The following is a 19,915-nucleotide window of genomic DNA, read 5'->3' as shown; positions in this document are numbered from 1 at the left end:
ACTTTTAGTGTAAATGTACTTATATAAATGCTATCAAGAAAGTAAACCAGTAACAGAGTGACTCTAGGTTGTATTGTCAAGGAAGATCTTGAGGAAATGATGCTTGAACTGACATCTTGAGGCATATTGATTATACTATAATATAAATCAAATAGGTATATAAAATATATATTGATATACCATCAATAAATATATGGACATTTACAGTATGGTTAATGAATGTCTTTGAGTTCAATAATAACAAAATCCCTGATTTAATTCCTGTATCTGAAAAGGTCAGTGGGAAAACTTCATGACATAATATGGTTCTTTGCAAGAATCACTTCCATAAGTGAAACCTCTATCAAGGTTTTAAAAGTAAATAAATGAAAGCTACAGGAAATCAGGAAGTAGCTTCTTAGCTGCATATTTTAGCTGTGAAATACAGTATCAAATTATTTAAGGAATTTTATGAATCAAAGTTATTTTATTATAAATTCCTTTGAATATTTAATAAAATAGTTCAATTTAAAATAGTTCAATATTATGCATTTGTATAGATATTTTTTATTCAAGTATAATTAACATACAGTGTATATTATTTTCAGATGTACAATATAATGATTCAACAATTCTGTACACTTTTTAGTGCTCATCAAAATAAATACACTCTTATTCCCCCATCACCTCACTTACCTCCCCTCATTTTTTCACATATGGATAACCAGATTTGCTAGCATCATTTGCTGAAAAGTCAGTCCTTCTTCCTCTCCTGATCTGCAGAGACACTTTTGTCATAATTGCCTGTATCTCTGCACCTGTTTCTGGGATCTTTTTCTCTTTTATTGGTCTATCATTGTTACACAGATACTATACTGCTTTAATTCATACAGCTTTCCAATAAATTTTGATATCTGGTCTAAAAAAAATAAATGTTATAACTCTAAGATATTTTATTATGTAAACCTCAAGCCACAACAACAAAAAAATATGTATAGAAGTTACACACACATAAGAGAAAGAAATCAAAGCATACCAATGCAAAAAATCAGCAAAACACAAAGGTAGACATCAAGAGAAAAAATACAGATAAAAGAATAAGACTAACAGAAAAGAACAAAATGGCAACAGTAAATCCTTCTCTATCAATAATTACTTTAAATGTAAATAATTAAACTTAAAAAAGACATTGAGTGCTAGAATGGGTAAACAAACAGACAGACAAAGCACAAGACCCAACTGTATGCTTTCTAGAATAAACTCACTTTAGCTATAAGGACACACACAAGCTGAAAGTGAAAAGTTAGAAAAAGATATTTCGTGCGAATGGTAAATAAAAGAGAGCAGAGGTGGCTATATTTATATCAGATAAAATAGACTTTAAGTCAAAAACTGTCACAAGAGACAAAGAAGGACATTATATAATGGTAAAAAGATCTATTAAGAACATGCAACAGTTATAAATGTATATGTACCCAACATCAGAGCACCCAAATATATAAAACAAACATTGACAAACAGAAAGGAGAACTAGAACAGCAACACAACAACAGTAGGAGACTTCACTACCCCACTTTCAGCAACAGATGGAACATCCAGACAGAATATCAATAAGGAAAACAACAGACTTGAACATACTTTAGACCAAATGAACCTAACAGACATATAGAGAGTGCTCCACTCAATAGCAGCAGAACACACATCTTCTCAAGCACACAGAGAACATTCTCCAGCATAGAGTACATGTTAGGTCACAAAACAAATCTTACAACATTTAAGACTGAAATGATACTAAGTGTCTTCTCTGATGACAAAGGAATGAAATTACAAACCAGCAGCAGAAGGGAAACTGGAAAATTCACAAATATATAGACATTGAACAAGTTCTCTACAGGAGAGAAGATAAAATGTATCAGATATTTTTGGAGCTGAGAGCTTTGGGCAACAATGGGCACAGCGAATTATTAAAAATACAGTTTTCTGAGCCCGCCAGAGCCACCTCTGCCAGCAGCATGTTCAAGGTAATTCAGAGGTCTGTGGGGCCAGCCAGCCTGAGTCTGCTCACCTTCAGAGTCTATGCATCACCTAAAAAGGACTCACCTCACAAAACTTCTGTGAAAGTTAATGAGCTTTCACTCTACTCCGTCCCTGAGGGTCAATCTAAATATTTATTATTATTTATCCTGCATCCGACATTACTGCGAGCCATATACAAGTTGGTGTCAGGAAATGTACTCACAAACTAAGCCCAGGATGCAGAGCTTGGTTCAATGGGGGTTAGGCAGCTATGAATATCTCCAAAATGCACCTCCTGGTTTTTTTCCAAGACTTGGTGTTATTGGTTTTGCTGGCATTGTTGGACTTCTTTTGGCTAGAGGTTCAAAAATAAAGAAGCTGGTGTATCCACCTGGATTCATGGGACTTGCTGCCTCTCTTTATTATCCACAACAAGCCATCGTATTTGTCCAGGTCACTGGGGAGAAATCATATGACTGGGGTTTACGAGGATACATAGTCGTAGAAGATTTGTGGAAGGAGAACTTTCAAAAGCCAGGAAATGTGAAGGATTCACCTGGAAATAAATAGAATGCTCCATGCTCTGCCCATTTTAATCAGTTATAGGTAAACATTGGAAACTCCATGCAGCAAACCAGTATTTCTACAGAAAAATGGCAGAGAAGTCAGTACTGAATATAGTAAATTGGCTTTCTTCTTCAGGACAAACTATACTAGGCTTCTTTGTTATCTTGGGTGATGCCATACTGCAAGTGGACTAATCGGAAATCCTTTCACCTAGAGATAATGTCTAGCCTTAGAACTCCTCGTTCCCAAGTTGCTATTTATGTACATAATTAAAATTCCAAATTAAAAAAAAATACAGTTTTCTAAGTCTTCGTAAATAGTCATGTGTATAATACGAATAAGTACAAGTCATACCAGAATGACCTCATATTCCTGGTAGTTTTATACTAATGTGTCTGAAAAAGACTCATAATAAAGTATATGTGGTGTTCATTGGGATATTTGACAAAATCTACCATAATACCAATCTGCACGAAAGAAGTTTTATTTAGGTTAGGTGTCATTAGTTGGGAGAGAGATCACTTGCTATATGCCAGATGTATTGTCTTTGGTCTCATCAGGTCCCACATTTTAAGAAAGAGAAAGACAAGTGTCATATGATCTCACTGATATGAGGAATTTGAGAAACAAGACAGAGGATCATAGGGAAAGGGAGGGAAAAATGAAACAAGATGAAACCAAGAGGGAGACAAACCATAACAGACTCTTAATCTCAGGAAACAAACTGAGGGTTGCTGGAGTGGTGGGGGGTGGGAGGGATGGGGTGGCTGGGTGATGGACACTGGGGAGGGTATGTGCTATGGTGAGCGCTGTGAATTGTGTAAGACTGATGAATCACAGACCTGTACCCCTGAAACAAATAATACAGTATATGTTAATAAAAAATTTAAAAAAAGAATGCTTCAATTAACATAACGAATTTGTAGATGGCACACAACTTGGATAGCTAATGCATGGAGTGACAGAGTCATACACTCCAAACACTCTGAAATTCAGAGAAAATGAGGAATCTGACAAGATGAATCTTTTAAGTTTGTATTAAAATCTAAACTGAAAAAGTAATGGGGTAGGGAGAATTATGTTAATTTATAGAGGCTCAAAAAAGCACAGGGGGGGGGGTTCAGTGGCCACGTTCTTTACTTCCACAAATGATTTTTGTGTTTAGTGTAATTACTGGCTTCTAGTTCATCAGGAGCTTGATAGTGTTCCTTATTAGAACAGTCTTCTTTCTGGGCATTAGAAGCTCTACACCTAACAAAAACAAGATCTTGGATGAAATAGGTGATGGGGATTAAGGAGCACACTTGTGATGAGCACTGGGTGATGTAAGGAAGTGTTGAATCACTATATTGTACCCCTGAAACTCATATTACACTGTGTGTTAACTATACTGGAATTTAAATAAAAACTTAAAAAAAATAAAACGTAAAAAACCCCAGCAAGACCTTGGGTAAAGGAAGCAATTTCTTCATGTGGATTATAGGGTGTAATAATGGGAGGGGGGCAGGTTGACGTTGAATCCTAACTCCATGCTTTGATTCATAGACCTGTACGTTCTGTCTGTGGCACCAGCTTCTGTCACTAGTGTGCCTTCAGAAAGTCATTTCAGCATCCTAAATAAATAAATTCTGCAGGCATGAACTGATTACCAAACTTTCTTTTCTGCAAAATGTCAAATGCAAGGATGTGTGGAAAATCATGACAACAAAGAAGACATTCTGTAGCTTTGTGAATGGTGATGCTAGCAGAAGCATCACAGGTAGAGAAGTCAAATCTACTCCTAAAGTATGTGATTATTCCTGTGAGCACAAAGCACTAGACAGTGCATGATGGAAGATTCTTAAGTAGTAGATCTGCCATCAGGAGGTTGGCTGGTTTCCCTCTGAAATTGTGCTCTGCTTTGGTCTCTGCCTTTAACAGGTTGGGCATTTGGCAAGGTTTTAGCAAAATCAGCCATGATGGGGGAGGACCTTATTATCTGAGCTTATAACTTCCATCCTTACTGTCCTGGATCATTTTACAGGTGACCATTTAATAAGGTCCAGGATGTCTGAGATGTCTGAGGAAAGAGGCTGATTGACATCCACAAGATAGGTCACTGTGTCCACCCAGTTATTAATAAATACACCAAAAGTTGAAGACTCTTGGTGAAAAATGTGTAGCAGGAAAATAATAGAAAATTTTAGCCAAAATTGTGCTACTGTAACTGTGGAAGTATTGAATGTAATTATCATTAAGTCACTACTAAATTCAAAAGGCTGATTTTTGCACCTCCAGCTCTGCTGTCCACCTTCTACAGCTCATTCTCTGTCCAGGAAGATTGGCCTGTGGAGACAAACTTGCCCTGTGGCTTCCACATATTGATTTAGGGGCAGCAGAAGAATGAGATAGGAGTCAGGCTAATGGGCCCGGGCCCCCTCTGTGAGAGCAGGACTGGCTGTTTCCAGGCAGGAGTGCCTCCTCTACTCAGCTCTTTCCTCAGTCTTCTGCTTCACCAGTGAAGTCTTCTGGTGGAAAGCTTTCGGTTTCTGTTCTCCATTTGCTACAATGACCAAAGATTTGGGATTTAAGTGTCAAACTTTTAAACTTTATCTCAACTTATAAAATCAGTATTTCCAGAATTATATTACTCTTTTTAGATTGGCCTTAAGGGAACTTTTTAGTGTGATAAGAAAGTGCCAAAACTGGATTTGGGTGGTGGTTGCACATATCTGTATATTTGCTAAAAATCAGCTAATCATGTACTTACAATGAGTGAATTTTATGGTATATAAAGTAGACCTCCTTAAAGCTGAGAAAAAAAATCTGAAATTTCTGGTCTGTCTCGTGAATATTGGGCATTCTCTTCAAATACCAGAAAAAGTAATTGAAAAATATGGTTTTTTTCCCAAGTTCTCCCCACTCCCTGAATTTTTGTGTGTGTGTGTTTAAGATGTCTTTAGAATGCGAAAAATTGCCAGTGTTTTTGTTTTGTTTTGTTTTTAAAAGATTTTTATTTATTTATTTGACAGAGAGAGAGAGAGCGAGAGCAGGAACACAAGCAGGGGGAGTGGGAGAGGGAGAAGCAGGCTTCCTGCCGAGCAGGGAGTCTGCTTCTCCCTCTGACCCTCCCCCCTCTCATGCTCTCTCTCTCTCATTCTCTCTCTCACATAAATAAATAAAATCTTTAAAAAAAAAATTCACATATTTTGGCTAAACCAAAAACGCCTATGTATCATGTAACTCAACTCTAAAAGGAGTACAATTTCCATTTCCCTGACTTTATGGGTTAATCAGGAAACATTTTTTAAAGAACCACATATGATATTAAATTCAATATGTGGTGGACAGTTGAGAAATCATGTGTTATCTAGGTCATGAGAAATAAACTTAAAAAAAAAAGAAAACATTTCCTCTGAGGTTTTCACCAATAGATGAAATTCTGCACCCTTGTTTGTACTTTGAGTGGACAATTTGAGGACTAGTTCTGATTAACAGCAGACTTATTATTTTTCTTATTACATATCATACTTAAAAAAAAAACAAAACGTACATATATACACACATATATTCACCCACATTGAAGATGCAAGATGAAGAAAGATACATGACATTGAATTTACAATTGAAAAAAAGGAGTTCTAGCCAAACGTCGCAACTTAAATTTAAAGGTATGAAATTCAGTTTTTTTTTTAATTGGTGTGGGTTAATATGGGTATGGATTTAATACTGGTTAATATTAATATGAACATGAATGTGGACAGTAATTTCCAATATTCTGTTCTTTACTGTTCTTGGACTATTTTATTTGCTTTTCTCTGTCTCTGTCTCGTCTGTCTGTCTCTCTGTTCGTCTATCCCTCTATTATTTATCAAGGCGAGGGCTAACAATTACTTGCTTATTTTATTTTATTTTTTGAAGATTTTATTTATTTATCTGATGGAGAGAGAGAGCACAAGCAGGGGGAGTGGGAGGGGGAGAAGTGAAACAAGCTTCCCGCTGAGCAAGGAGCCCAAATTGGGACTCGATCCCAGGACCTTGGGATCATGACCTGAGCCAAAGGCAGACTCTTAACCCACTGAGCCATCCAGGTGCCCCAGATTATTTGCTTTTAAAGTAAGATTTTGTGTCATATAATTTCCTAAGGACATTCTCAGGAAAAATACACAATCAGTTAAAATTAATAAAATTAAAATTAATATTTAGTGCCAGTCATCAACCTCCTTATCATTCATAAAAATGGCATCTTTAGTACTAGTTTTTAATTCAGCATGTCAAAAACGTTAAAATATGCTTTTCACTAGGTGGAAAATTTTGTTTTGGAAAGTAGAGATACTAACCTGAAAGACCACAAAATGTAATTGCTCTTCTGTGTAAACTTTTTTTCACACTCAGTTTGTAGATGCCACTCTGAAACCAAAATGTGTTTTGGTTCAGGAAAGGAGCTCAGGAGGCTGCAAATAATAAATGTGCAACCCTAGCTATTTAAGTGGCATACTGATATTCATCCTTTACCAATGTATCCTCTGCTAATAGTAAAATTTGCTAATATTTAGTAAAGCTTACGGTATGATACACATTCGAATCTAATTGACAATTTAAGCCCTGTCATTTTACACAGGGCTTTTACTTAACTCTGTGACTATATATTTGTATATTTTTTCTCATGTCTTGGTGCTAATGAAAATAAGAAAGTACATTTTTTGCCACTATCTAAAGCTTCAGAATCACTATAGAAATAGTATTACTAATAATATAGCTACTTAAAGCAGATTGAAATGTTTTTGCAGGGTTTTTTTGTCCTTAGTATATATTCCATCAGGCAAGCACAGTCAAATTATGCTTTAAAATTGCTTGGGGGAGCCTGGGTGGCTCAGTCAGTTAAGCATCTGCCTTCAGCTCAGGGTCCTGAGATCGAGCCTCCCCACCCTCCCAGTCTCAACAGGGGGTCTGCCTCTCCCTTCGCCTCTTCCCACCTGCTTGTGCGTGCACGTGAGCTCTCTCTCTCTCAAATAGATAAATAAAATCTTTTTAAAAAATTAAAAATAAAAAAATAAAATTGCTTGAAATACTTCCTTTCTACGGATTAGGACCCTTTACTTCATATTCCATTTCATTTTTAGGGATCGTTTTTTTTTTTTCATTTTGACTACTTATTTTATAATTATGTATAAGTATACATATTATGCAATCATAACAATATACATAATGCCTATTATATATTAGAATCATTTTATAATTATTTAAAACATTTATATATTTTCAAAGTCAAGCCTATATAGCAAGGTACTTCCAGACATCTCCAGCTCCCAAAGATCCAGCTTCTGTCTTGCTGTTTTCACCCTGCTCTCTCCTTCCCACACACTTTAATCCTATATACAGCCTAACATTTCTCCATTAAGTGGATGTACCATAGTTCATTCAACTAGTTTCATTACTGGACACTTAAGATGTTTGCATTCTTTTTCTATTATATCCCTATTATAAATAACATTGCAATGCTTGCACATAAGTCTTTTCATATATTGCCAATATGTCACTGGGATGTATTCCTAGAAGAAAGATTGCTGGATCCAATGTAAATGCTTATGTAATTTTGCTAGTTTTCCCCCAAATATCCCTCCACAGGATTGTACCATTCTATGCCACGATGAACATGAGTGCAAACATCTTTTTGAAATACTGATATCAATTCTTTTGGATATACCCAGAAATGCAATTGCTGGATCATATGGTAGCTCTATTTTTAATTTTTTGAGGGACTGCCATATTGTTTTCCGTAGTGACTGCACCATCTTACATTTTCACCAACAGTGTGCAAGGGTTGAATGTTCTCTGCATCCTCATCAACACCAGTTATCTGTTTTTGATAGTAGCCATTCTGTCAGACGTGAAGTGATATCTCATTATGGTTTTGTTTACATTTCCCTGATGATTAGTGCCGTTAGATAACTTTTCACATACTTGGCCATTTGTAGGTCTTCTTTGGAAAACTGTCTATTCAGATCCCCTGCCCATTTTAAAATAAGATTGTTTGTTTGTTTTTCTAATTGAGTTGTGTAAGTTGTAAGAGTTCTTTATATATTTTGGGTATAGACCCTTTATCAGAGAGTTATATAATTTTCAAATATTTTCTCCCTCTAGTTTGCCCTTTTTTCTAGTTCCTTGAGGTTTAAATTTAGATAGTTTATTTGAGATCTTTCTTTTAATGTAAATGTAGTTATTTATGGCTATAAAGTTCTCTCTTACAAGTGCTTTTGTTGCATCCTCTAAGTTTTATGTTGTATTTTCATGTTTGTTTCAAGATTTTTTTAAATTTCCATTTTGGTTTCTTCTTTGACTTGTTAGTTTTTCAGGACTGTGTTGCTTTATTTGACATATTTGTAAATTCTCCAGTTATCCTGCTGTCTTGATTTGTAGTTTCATACCATTGTCATTGGAAAAAAAATCCTTGGTATGATTTCAATCTTCTTAAATTTGCCATGACTTGTTTTGTAACTTATCATATGATCTATACTGGAGAATGTTCTGTGTGCATTTGAGAAGAATGTGTATTCTGCTGTTGTTGGATGGAATGTTCTCTGTATGTCTGCTAGGTCCATTTGCTCTAAAGTAATAGCTCAAATCCCAGATTTTTGTAGTGATTTTTTGTTTGGATGATCTATCGTTATTGAATGTGAGGTATTGAAGTCCCTTGTTATTAGTGCATTGCAATTTCTCCCTTTCACATCTGTTAATATTTGTTTAATGTATTTCGCTACTTTGGTGTTGGGTGCATATATATTTATGATTATTATATCCTCTTGATAAATTGATCCTTTTATCATTATATAATAACCTTCTTTGTCTCTTGTTACAGTTTTTGACTTAAACTCTGCATTGTCTTATATAAGTATAGCTACCTCTGTTCTCTTTTAGTTTCCATTTGCATGGAATATCTTTTTCTATGCCTTCTCTTTGAGCCTACCTGTATCCTTAAAGATGAAGTGAGTCTCTTGTATACAGCATGTAGTTGTGTCCTGTTTTGTTTTTTTAATCTATCCAGCCACTCCATGTCTTTTGATTAGAGTATTGAATCCATTTAGAATTAAAATAATTCTTCATATGAAAAAAACTTACTAATGCCATCTTATTACCTGTTATTTGGCTGTTTTGTAATTCCCTTATTCCTTTCTCCTTCTCCTGTCTTCCTTTGTGAATTGATTTTTCATAGTGGTATGCTTTGATTCCCTTTTCTTTTAATGTGTGCATCTGCTGTAGGTTTTGCTTTGTGGTTACCATGAGGCTTATATAAAACATCTTATAGATATAAGAGTCTATTTTACCCTGATAACAGCTTAACTTCAATTGCATACAAAAATTCTACCTTTTTAATGCCTGCCTTTTATGTTTTTGATGTCACAGTTTACCTCTTTTTATATTGTGTATTCATTAGCAAATTATTGTATCTATAGTTACTTTTAAGAATATTTTCTTTTAACCTTTATACTAAAGTTAATTAATTTTTTTCCAAACTTTTGTGGAAAACTTCCAGCGTTTCTCAATTAACTTAATTAGAACCAAAAAAAAAAAAAACTCTTGTGCATATTGAACAAGTATCCATCAATTCCTGCTTTATTTTCTAACATAAAGTTGTTGGATTTTATCAATTGCACTTTCTACATCTATTGGGATGATGATACATTTCTCTCTAGCTCTATTAATAAGATAAAATGAATTTCTTACTATTGAACAACCCGTGTATTCCTAGAATAAACCCACCATGGTCGAGGTATGTTTTGGCTACTATTAGTATATTTAAGATTTTTGTATGGACATTTAGGAGTGACTGATTGTAGGGCTTTTTGTTTTTAAATTATTTTTATTTTTATTTTCTGATGTTAAAAGATTGGTAAGTTAAATTCTGTATGGGAGAATTCTCTACAACTTCTCTACAGGAGAAAACACAGGTAATGAAAATGTTATTTCCTCCAAAATTGTAAGCCTTAATATGCCTCAAATTCATACTGTAAAGCTCAATTCATGATACTTAGGAGAAATAATTGAGTCTGAATTGAATCTGAAATGGCTTCCACATCTTTTCTCCTAATGTTTTCTGATAATCATGTGTTTGATTTTTTTAAGTGAATAAATGACATTTTTTACATGTGCTGAACACTTTGAATTTATTGATTATAAATTTAATATATTAAAATATTAGAAAATAATCTGGGAAATGCAGGGTAGTCATTAATTGAATTATAATAAATCTTATTTTACGATCTTTGTCAATACTATAAGATAAAAACTGTGTACTAGTTCTCTGACATACTGTTTCATATGATTTATTATGCTTTTTCTTGACAGAGTTTAGCATCTTCAAATGTGGTTTTTTTAATTCCCGTAGGTTTAAAGGGTATTTGGAACACAAATTTCAGTACTAATAACTCAATTTATTGACTGAACTCGAAGTTTAATCATAGTTATGGGGAGTGGTTCCTTATTAATTATTGTGATGCACTTATAAAAATTATCTTTGATGACAAACTATTATGCAAAATATAGATGTTCATTTACTCAGTATAAACTACTCATACAATTCCATAAGCTAAGTTCTTTTTATTTATTTTTTATTTTTTTCTTTGTTCAATCTTTTTAATACCATGCACAACAAAAAATAAGTATAATTAGTGCCACTTAGCACTTGCATTAACAGTTATTTATCTTTAAGTTATAAAATCAATAGTTCATTCAAATTTAGTTTCCCTATACTTTTTGCCCAATTCACACAAAAACAATGTATTTTTTAAAAAGCATAATGACATAAAATTTTATCCAAGGTTGCAGTCTTCCATGCTGTCTTCTTCACACATCACATCTAGAAAATGAACTTCATATGCTTGATTCCATAAGTTTTGAAGAAAACCATTATAATAAGTGCCCACAATCCCAGAATAAAACTGCCAGGAGGATGCCAATCTTTCAGCTTTGGTTTCTGGTGAATTATCTGAGCTACAGGAAGTTGTTCAGCTTATTTCAGTGGTTCCACGAGTTCCTCATCCATCCAGTCTTTCTTATATCTGCTTTCCATGATTTCTAGATCTGGTTGCAAACTAATAGTCTCTTGTAATTTCCACTTTCCGTACGCTTCCAAAAAAATCAGTTATCAGGACATTTTTAGGATCCCTCTGAAAAAGATCAGTGCGATGTCCAGGGGTAGACACACAGAGACTTCTAGGACATAACTGAAAAAGGTCATTCATATTAGTTTGGCTAGCTGGATTAATTTCTTCCAAAAATGCCAAGACATAAAGTGTGTATCTATCCATAAGGTGGACTTCAATTGCAGGATCAGGTTGATGCGAGAGTGAATCTTCTCCCACTTGGCTACTAGCTAAAGCCATTATGTTAGGAGAATAAAATCGTTCATACATGAATGCTCCTTGATAAGTATCAATAATAAACAGTAACTCGTTGTAGCGTCTTTTTTCCCACATTTGCTCAAAAGCATCTGCAAGTTCTATGTTGGTAATCTTCAGAATCTTGAAATTTCAAGAAACCATTTCCACCATGTCCTGTCATATAAATAAGAATATTGCTTCTATCCTCAGAAAGAAGACGTTTTGAGCGAGGAGTACTAGGTGGGATCCTGCCGGTTAATACCCATAAAAAATTCTCCGCAGTTACCTCATAGCTTCTATAACCCACTTCCACATCATCTCCATACACACTTAGTTCCATATTCTTGTGACTAAACACCGTAGCTGGTTTGGGATTTCTAGGGTTGCATGCCATATCGTCTGCAAGCATCAGAACAATGTGACTGTCAGGAATACCTCGCCTCTTGACACTTCTGTAAGAGAGAGTATCTGCAACATGCCAATAATTAAACCAGAACCGGGATGTACATACCAAAACAGCCCAGTTGTTTGTGTGGCCACTTCGAAAGAACTGTTCTGCTTGATCCTCGATCTGACTAGCGGCCAAGGTGCCGAAGGTCAAAAGCAACAACCCTGCCAGGGTAGTCAAACTCTTGCTGAGAAAACACGCGGCCACCACGTTTCCCGGCTTCAGCTTCCCTAAGCTAAGTTCTTTTTAATGAGGTTGAGAAAAATAGCAACATATATACTTGAAGCCCTGAGTGAGACTATTTACTTTCTCTATTATGATATCCTTTTGTTCATTAATAGCCATCACTGAATGCACATCTTATCTCTAACATAGCAGCGTAAGCATATGAAAAATAAGTTATCACTCTTAAAGAGTTCACCATCTAATGAGAAGCTGAAACTTCGTTATTGCATTGGTTAGAAAAGATTTTAGGATTTTTTTAGGTTAAAAGAACAAGTATCAGGAGTCATATTTAGTTCTGATTTGTATTACATCCTTAGTAGATGAAATAGGTTGAATGACTTGTGAATATTACATTAAAGCAAATTATTAATTAAAAGTATATACTTATGTGAATATATATGTGTGTATCTGCGAGGCGAGCGTGATAACCACTACACTACGGAAACGGGACCATATATGTGTGTATCTGTAAGTGCACATGAGCAGGTGTGTGTGCACGCGCATGCACGCTTGGGGAATTATTAGGCGTATACATTAAAATTCTTTATCCACTAGGTCTATTATGTAAAATATTAGCAATTTCTTAAGATTCAATGTAACGTGCATCATAACTGCTCTCCATATGCAGTATTATCATTACTAAATAAAATAGGTATATATTTTCCTATTTATTTAGGTTTTAAGCTTTTGATTGCCTACTACCCTTTAAAATTCAAAACCAGTACTATATGCAATCTTATTATTATAGTTGCTTTCACTTCTTGGAAATGTACTTTTCTGAGCTAATTCATGTGATTAATCTCTCAGATTGTTCTGTGATGTTGCACTGGTATAAAATCTTATTGGGGATATCTGGAACAGTAAATGGTATTCTGGTTTTGGCTTTGATCTCCCTGTCTTTACTGGGTAAGTTAAAAGATCTTAAATAAAAATATAGAAAATGTTTACTATTTTCTTATGACTCTTTTCATATTCATTCATTCATTTGTTCATTTTTTTGTTAACAAAGTCTTAATAAGAAGCTACTATGTATAAAGCCATATACTGTACTCCATAGCAATGCATTTAATATGTAGGCAAATCAGGTATCTTGTCCTCAAATGGCATACAATCTAAAAGGAAGAAAATTGTGTGTGTGTGTGTGTGTGTGTGTGTGTGTGTGTGTGATGTGTATTGGGAAACCACATTTTTGGATTTCTTAGAAACCTGTGAATAAAATTTCATGATTTTTCTTAAAAATGTTTACATGTTGTATCTAAGATTGTATTTAGTTTATACTTTATACTACTATACCCCAAGCATTACTACAAATTTCTGAAATAAAAAAAGCCCTCAAAACCAAAAAACCAAAAAAGGAATAATCATGGTGATAAATCTCTAGTGAAAGAAATAGACTTTAAATAAGTAATTATGGTAGAACGGGCTAAGCACAGTGTCGTTGGTTTCAGCAAAATCATGACATTAAGAAGGCATGGAAAGAGCATGTATACTCCCTAGAGTGGAAATTTTGCTTCATTTACTACTGTTTCACCCGTTCTTAGCATGATGCCTGGCACAGAATAGATCCTCAACAAATATGTATTCTATAAGTGAATTAATTATGTAGTATTTGAAATTATTTTTCATTCAATAAAATGAAAATAAGAAAGAAACTTTCTAGCTATCCCTTCAGTTGTTTCTTGTTCCAATCATCAGAATCATTCCAAAGAATCTGTGTCTGGAGCACTGCACAGGAGGAGATATTTACCCAATGTTAAAATAATTCTGTTTTTAAGTTTCTCAGGGAATATTGCTAAAATGCCAAGAAGCAAAGAATTCAAATATCACCCAACATGATGATATTGGAAACCTGAAAATGAACAGTGGCACAAGAGGAAATATAAGTAATAAGGACACAAGCCACTGTGGTTCAAAAGCTACAGACCATTCAGGTATCTCTCAAGACTTGGCCTATAAAATTCTTTTGGCTTTCTAAGTTTGAAAAATCCTATTTAACAGTTATGCAGATTACATTAACAAATAAAGATTTGATATCAATCTACTTTTCATTCAAAACTTCATATATACATATAATTTATTACTCTTTTTGTGGTGGGAGGATAGGGATCAGTGAAAAGAACATAACAAAGAGGCTCTTCCCTTCAGGAATTTAAAATCAAATTGAAACACACAAATACGGAAAGTTAATTCCGATTATAAGGCAGTATGTAACTAACTATTTTTGTCTCTTATTTATTCAGTTTTGAAGTACAAAATGAATAAAAGTAATTATACACATGAATGATTCATTATGATTTTATGCTTATAACTTCCAATTATACAAAATTTTAGAAAACTGTCCCTTCTACTTCCAATTTTGTTTTAGTTTAACTTTAAAGCGCTTAACTTTTTGGGCCTTCAACAATTTGTTTTATAGTATATGTGAGAAATGTGCAGATTAATTTATTTTATAATTATTTATCAAAGGATTTTCTCTAGGGGCGCCTGGGTGGCTCAGTCGGTTAGGCGTCGGACTCTTGCTTTCAGCTCAGGTCATGCTCTTGGGATCCTGGGATAAAGCCCCAAATAGGACTCAGCACTCTGTGGGGAGTCTGCTGGAGTTCTCTCTCTCCCTCACTCTTTGCTCTTCCCCTGACTCTAAATAAATAAATAAATAAATAAATAAACAAGATCTTTTAAAAAAAGGATTTTCTCTAATCCACTAGTTTGTGTTGTTCTCCTTATCACATATGAAAATGTCATATATATTATTGTTTACTTATTGATACTCTTTTCTTTTGGATTATCTATCTGTTTTACAAGTCCCAAACTAATTGAAATACTGTAATTTTAACACTTATTTTAGACTCTGACTAGCTAATTCGTCATTATGTTGGGTATTATAATGGAACTTTTTCAGAGGTAAGAAAGCTTTGACAGGTAAACGTTGAATCATATAGACACCATTAAACTTTTATTAAAATGTCTAAATACTGTATATCAGGTTGTAAGATATTAATTTCTTATTACTTTTTTCTTCTTTTTTAATTGAGGAAATATCCACAAACATGAAGTTAAGCATTTAAAATAAAACAATTCAATGGCATTAGGACATATGAATGTTCAACGACGGTATCTAGTTCCAAAACATTTTCATCACCCAAAAAGAAATCCTATTCCCAATAAGCAATTCCCCATTCCCTCTCCCCCAGCCTTTAGCAACCACTAATCTGCTTCCTGTCTCTGTGGATTTACCTATTTTGGACTTTCATATGATGGAATCATACAATATTTCACTTTTTGTGTCTTGCTTCTTTCACTTAGCATAATGTTTTCAAGGTTCATCCATGTTCTATCATATATCAGCATTTTATTCCCTTTTCTGACTGAAGAACATTCCTCTGTTTGTATAGATCCACAATTTGTTTAAGATGGCAATACAAAGCGAAGTGTTCTGTAGATTCAAAGAAATTCCTATCAAAATTCCAATGACCTTTTTTTGTGGAAATGGACAAGGTGATCCTAAAATTCATGTGAAATTGGAAGAAATCCTGAATAACAAAAATAATCTTGAAAAAGAAGAATTAATTTGGAAGATTTACATTTTCCAATGTTAAAACTTAATGGGATGGAGAGAATGAATAATGACTGCTTAATATTTACAGGGTTTCATTTTGGGGTGATGAAAATATTTTGGAATTAAATAGTAGTTATGTTTGCACATTGTGGATGTAATAAAATCCATGGCATTTGCACCTTAAGGTGATTAAAATGGTGAATTTATGTCATATGAATTTTACTTCAATAAAGAAGGGAGATTTTGGGGGGCACCTGGGTGGCTCATTCGTTAAGCGTCTGCCTTTGGGTCAGGTCATGATCCCAGGGTCCTGGGATAGAGCCCTGCATCGGGCTCACTGCTCAGCCTGAAGCCTGCTTCTCTTTCTCCACTCCCCCTGCTTGTGTTCCCTCTCTCGCTGTGTCTCTCTCTGTCAAATAAATAAATAAAATCTTAAAAAAAAAAAAGAAGGGAGATTTTAATGGCCATAAGTTTGAATAGTTATACTGACCTGAACTCATATTTATTCATACAATTTACTTTCTCTCGTTATTATTCCAAAGTCTCAGATATTTTCAATTGAAGACCTCAGTTTAATTTAATTTAAGAAAATCAAAGAACTTCAATTTGTAATTATATAGGGGCTGAAAAACTATTATTTTCGATACTATTTAATATCAAAAAAGAGTTATTAAGGGAAGATTTATGCACATAAGACAAGGAGAGAAATCTTAAAGCTTTATATGATTAAATTCTAAGAGAATGGTATAAATAATATTTAATCTCACAAGTAGCATTAATGCAATTTACAGCTTAAATGGTTCATGTTATTTTAGTAATTACATTAGAACTGGGCATGAAAAAGAAATCCTCTTTTGTCTAAGTTTTGCTTCATCTTATGAAATTAATTTCTTAATTCCCGTGAATTATCATTTGTAATTTGGACATCTTTTAAATCTGAGCACTTCGTTAGAGTGATTTTATCATACAGCTCCACTCTTATTTATACGACACAGAAGTATTCAATTTTCATTGAATACGTATGTAACTTAATTTTCTTTGTTTCCTCCATTTCCCTATAGGGTTGTGCCCATCTGAATGGCTCAAATATCAAAAAAAGTGTTATTGGTTCTCTAATGAGATGAAAAGTTGGAGTGACAGTTATGGGTATTGTTTGGGAAGAAAATCTCATCTACCAATCATTCAGGACCAACTTGAAATGGTAAGTGATTTAGTGTCAGGGTTATGACATTAATCTCTGTGCAGTTAAAAATGGTATTCCTCAAGACAATTATCATATGATCTCACTCATATGTGGAATTTAAGAAACAAAACAGAGGATCATAGGGGAAGGGAGGGGAAAAATAAAACAAGACAAAATCAGAGAGGAAGACAAACCATAAGAGACTCTTAATCATAGACTCTTAAACAAACTGAGGGTTGCTGGAGGGGAAGGGGGTTGAGGGTGGAGTAGATGGGTGATGTACATTAAGGAGGGATTTAGTATGGATTTATACATTTTTTTACTACTTTGTTGATGTAATGATCACAGGGTGTTATGTGCAACCGATGAATCACTAAACTCTACCTCTGAAACTAATAATACACTTTGTTAATTACTTGAATTAAAAAAAATTATGCTAAATGAATGAAAAACAAATGGCTTTCCTCAAGGGTGCCTGGGTGACTCAGGCAGTTAAGCATCTGACTCTTGATTTCAGCTCAGGTCATGATCTCAGGGTTATGATCTCAACGTCCTGACATCAAGCTGATGGGGGCATCAGCTCCACACTCAGAGTGTGCCTGGGATTCCCTCTTTCCTTCCCCCTCTGCCCCTCCCCTCTCTCACACACACTCTCTCTCTCTCAGGCTCTCTAAAATCAATCAATGAATAAATGAAATCTTTTTAAAAAATGGCTTTTCTCAAATTTCTTCCCACCCTTCCATTAAATTATCATTTATCTCAATCACCGAGTTTTTGGCACCCTCCTAATTTTTGTGCTCAATGCCAGTGCTTCACTTGACTCATGCTAGACCTGGGCTGAACATTCGTATTCAATTTACAAGTGATATATATGTATGTGTATGTATGTAATAAATACATAGTGTGTGTAAATAAGTTATGAATTGATTAGTATAAGACTATTCATGTAGGATGCTAATTGTCCAATAAAATTCTAAATCTTAATTAGTATGTCTACATTATTAAAATATTCTGTTCACTTAGTTACTCATTACTTTTTAGGCTTTTATACAGAAAAACCTAAAACAAACAAACTATGTGTGGATTGGGCTTAACTTTACATCACTGAAGAGGACATGGACCTGGGTGGATGGTTCTCCATTAGATTCAAAGATGTGAGTCCAAAAACACTGTCTGATTTACTGTCTATTGTAGAACTTATCTCCATAAAACACCTCTAAGTCCACCAAAATCAACTCTGAAATAATTTTGATATTAAGGAATTTGAAAGGATGAAAATTGATTTAATGTTCACTGGAATAATGATGGATATTTTGGTTTTGGTTTCAAAGCTAAAAGAATTGAAAACAGTAATCATTGTGCATTTATTGTTTAAAGACTACACCATATAAAAAAATGGAAAGAAGACTAGAACAGAGATATGGACAGAGATTTACTCTTAGCTCTGTCATTTCTAACAGACTCTCTGGGAACTCTGTGCAAATCACAGAGAATAAGACTAAGTTACAGAGATATTGTAACTTTTAGTGAATCAAGGGATTTGAAAATGCCCTAAAATCTGAATGGCCTTTCAATTAAGGGAGGGTATTAGTTGAAAACACAAATGGATGTCTTTGGCAACAATGATTAACAATGAATTTATCCCTTCTTCTACAGATTTTTCATAAAAGGACCAGCTAAAGAAAATAGCTGTGCTGCCACCAAGGGAAACAAAATTTATTCTGAAACCTGCAGCAGTGTTTTCAAATGGATTTGTCAATCAATCAATAATCAATGATCAAAGTTTTTTTGCCAATTAGGTTCTAATATTAATCTTAAGGAGTAAGAATTTAAAACTACAATTAAAAAATAGAATTGCAATTAAACAACAAAATGTCTTCTCCATCTTCCCTCCATCATCTACCTTGGTTCTAACCTTAGAGTACCCCATGTAAACAATCAAAAATATTCCCTTTCAATGTTTTACGTGGTAATATAATCCAGTGTGAGTCCATGCGTTCATACTCAAGATTTTTATTCATTTTTCATTTTACAACAAATGTGGTCAAATTATATCTGCTTTTCTGTATTGTGCTTGTTTAATTTGTAACAATATCCTATGCAAATTTCATATAATTCTGAGTTGTGCTTTGGTATGGATTTATACATTTTTTTTACTGCTTTCTTGATGAGCATTAACTTTGTTCTCAAGTTTTTTCTACTGTAAACTATGCTGCAGTAAACGTTCTGAATATCTTTTTAAAAAGTAATACCTGTTATTTCTTTGATATAAACCTTAAAACTGGATTTTATGACTCAAAAGCATTAAATATGTTGTTTTCTTTAGATTTTATACAATTTTAATCTAAATTTAGAAACTATCATAAACATAAAATTACAGGTACAGCACAAAAGCACTTTCCTTCTTCCTGAACCTCTTGAGAATTACTTGTCAGATTGATACATTTTATTGTAAAATTTCAAGTATCATTGGATACTTTTGTGTACATTTTCTACAAAAAAATCCCTTACTTAATCACAAATAATGATCAAAATTAACAAACTAGCACTGACACAGTGCTACCATCTAATTCTCAGACTCT

The 19,915-nt window shown here is 34.0% G+C and overlaps 1 protein-coding gene and 2 pseudogenes across 1 annotated transcript; 2 read left to right on the top strand and 1 right to left on the bottom strand.

Annotated features, from left to right (window-relative positions):
- Positions 1-1,966: 1,966 nt before the first annotated feature.
- LOC110581038 lies at positions 1,967-2,849 on the top strand (annotated as a pseudogene).
- A 3,278-nt stretch (positions 2,850-6,127) lies between these two features.
- On the top strand, positions 6,128-19,110 carry LOC110580776 (killer cell lectin-like receptor subfamily F member 1). The gene is made up of 6 exons (XM_021690438.1): positions 6,128-6,212; positions 13,402-13,500; positions 14,370-14,525; positions 17,212-17,351; positions 18,375-18,487; positions 18,990-19,110. The coding sequence occupies exons 1-6, from the start codon at positions 6,128-6,130 to the stop codon at positions 19,108-19,110; spliced, it is 714 nt and encodes a 237-aa protein (XP_021546113.1).
- On the bottom strand, positions 11,399-13,216 carry LOC110580731 (annotated as a pseudogene).
- Positions 19,111-19,915: the final 805 nt, after the last annotated feature.

This window comes from Neomonachus schauinslandi, chromosome 5 (assembly GCF_002201575.2).
Source record: "Neomonachus schauinslandi chromosome 5, ASM220157v2, whole genome shotgun sequence".
NCBI lineage: Eukaryota > Metazoa > Chordata > Mammalia > Carnivora > Phocidae > Neomonachus > Neomonachus schauinslandi.
This window is presented reverse-complemented; position numbering and strand designations above follow the sequence as displayed.

What these genes read in the sequence shown, in the direction of transcription:
- LOC110580776 (XM_021690438.1), top strand. Translation starts at nt 6,128, where the DNA reads ATGCAAGATGAAGAAAGATACATGACATTGAATTTACAATTGAAAAAA. An exon ending in GTCGCAACTTAAATTTAAAG is followed by an intron (nt 6,213 to 13,401) that starts GTATGAAATTCA and finishes TTAATCTCTCAG; the next exon opens with ATTGTTCTGTGATGTTGCAC. An exon ending in TCTCCATTAGATTCAAAGAT is followed by an intron (nt 18,488 to 18,989) that starts GTGAGTCCAAAA and finishes CTTCTTCTACAG; the next exon opens with ATTTTTCATAAAAGGACCAG.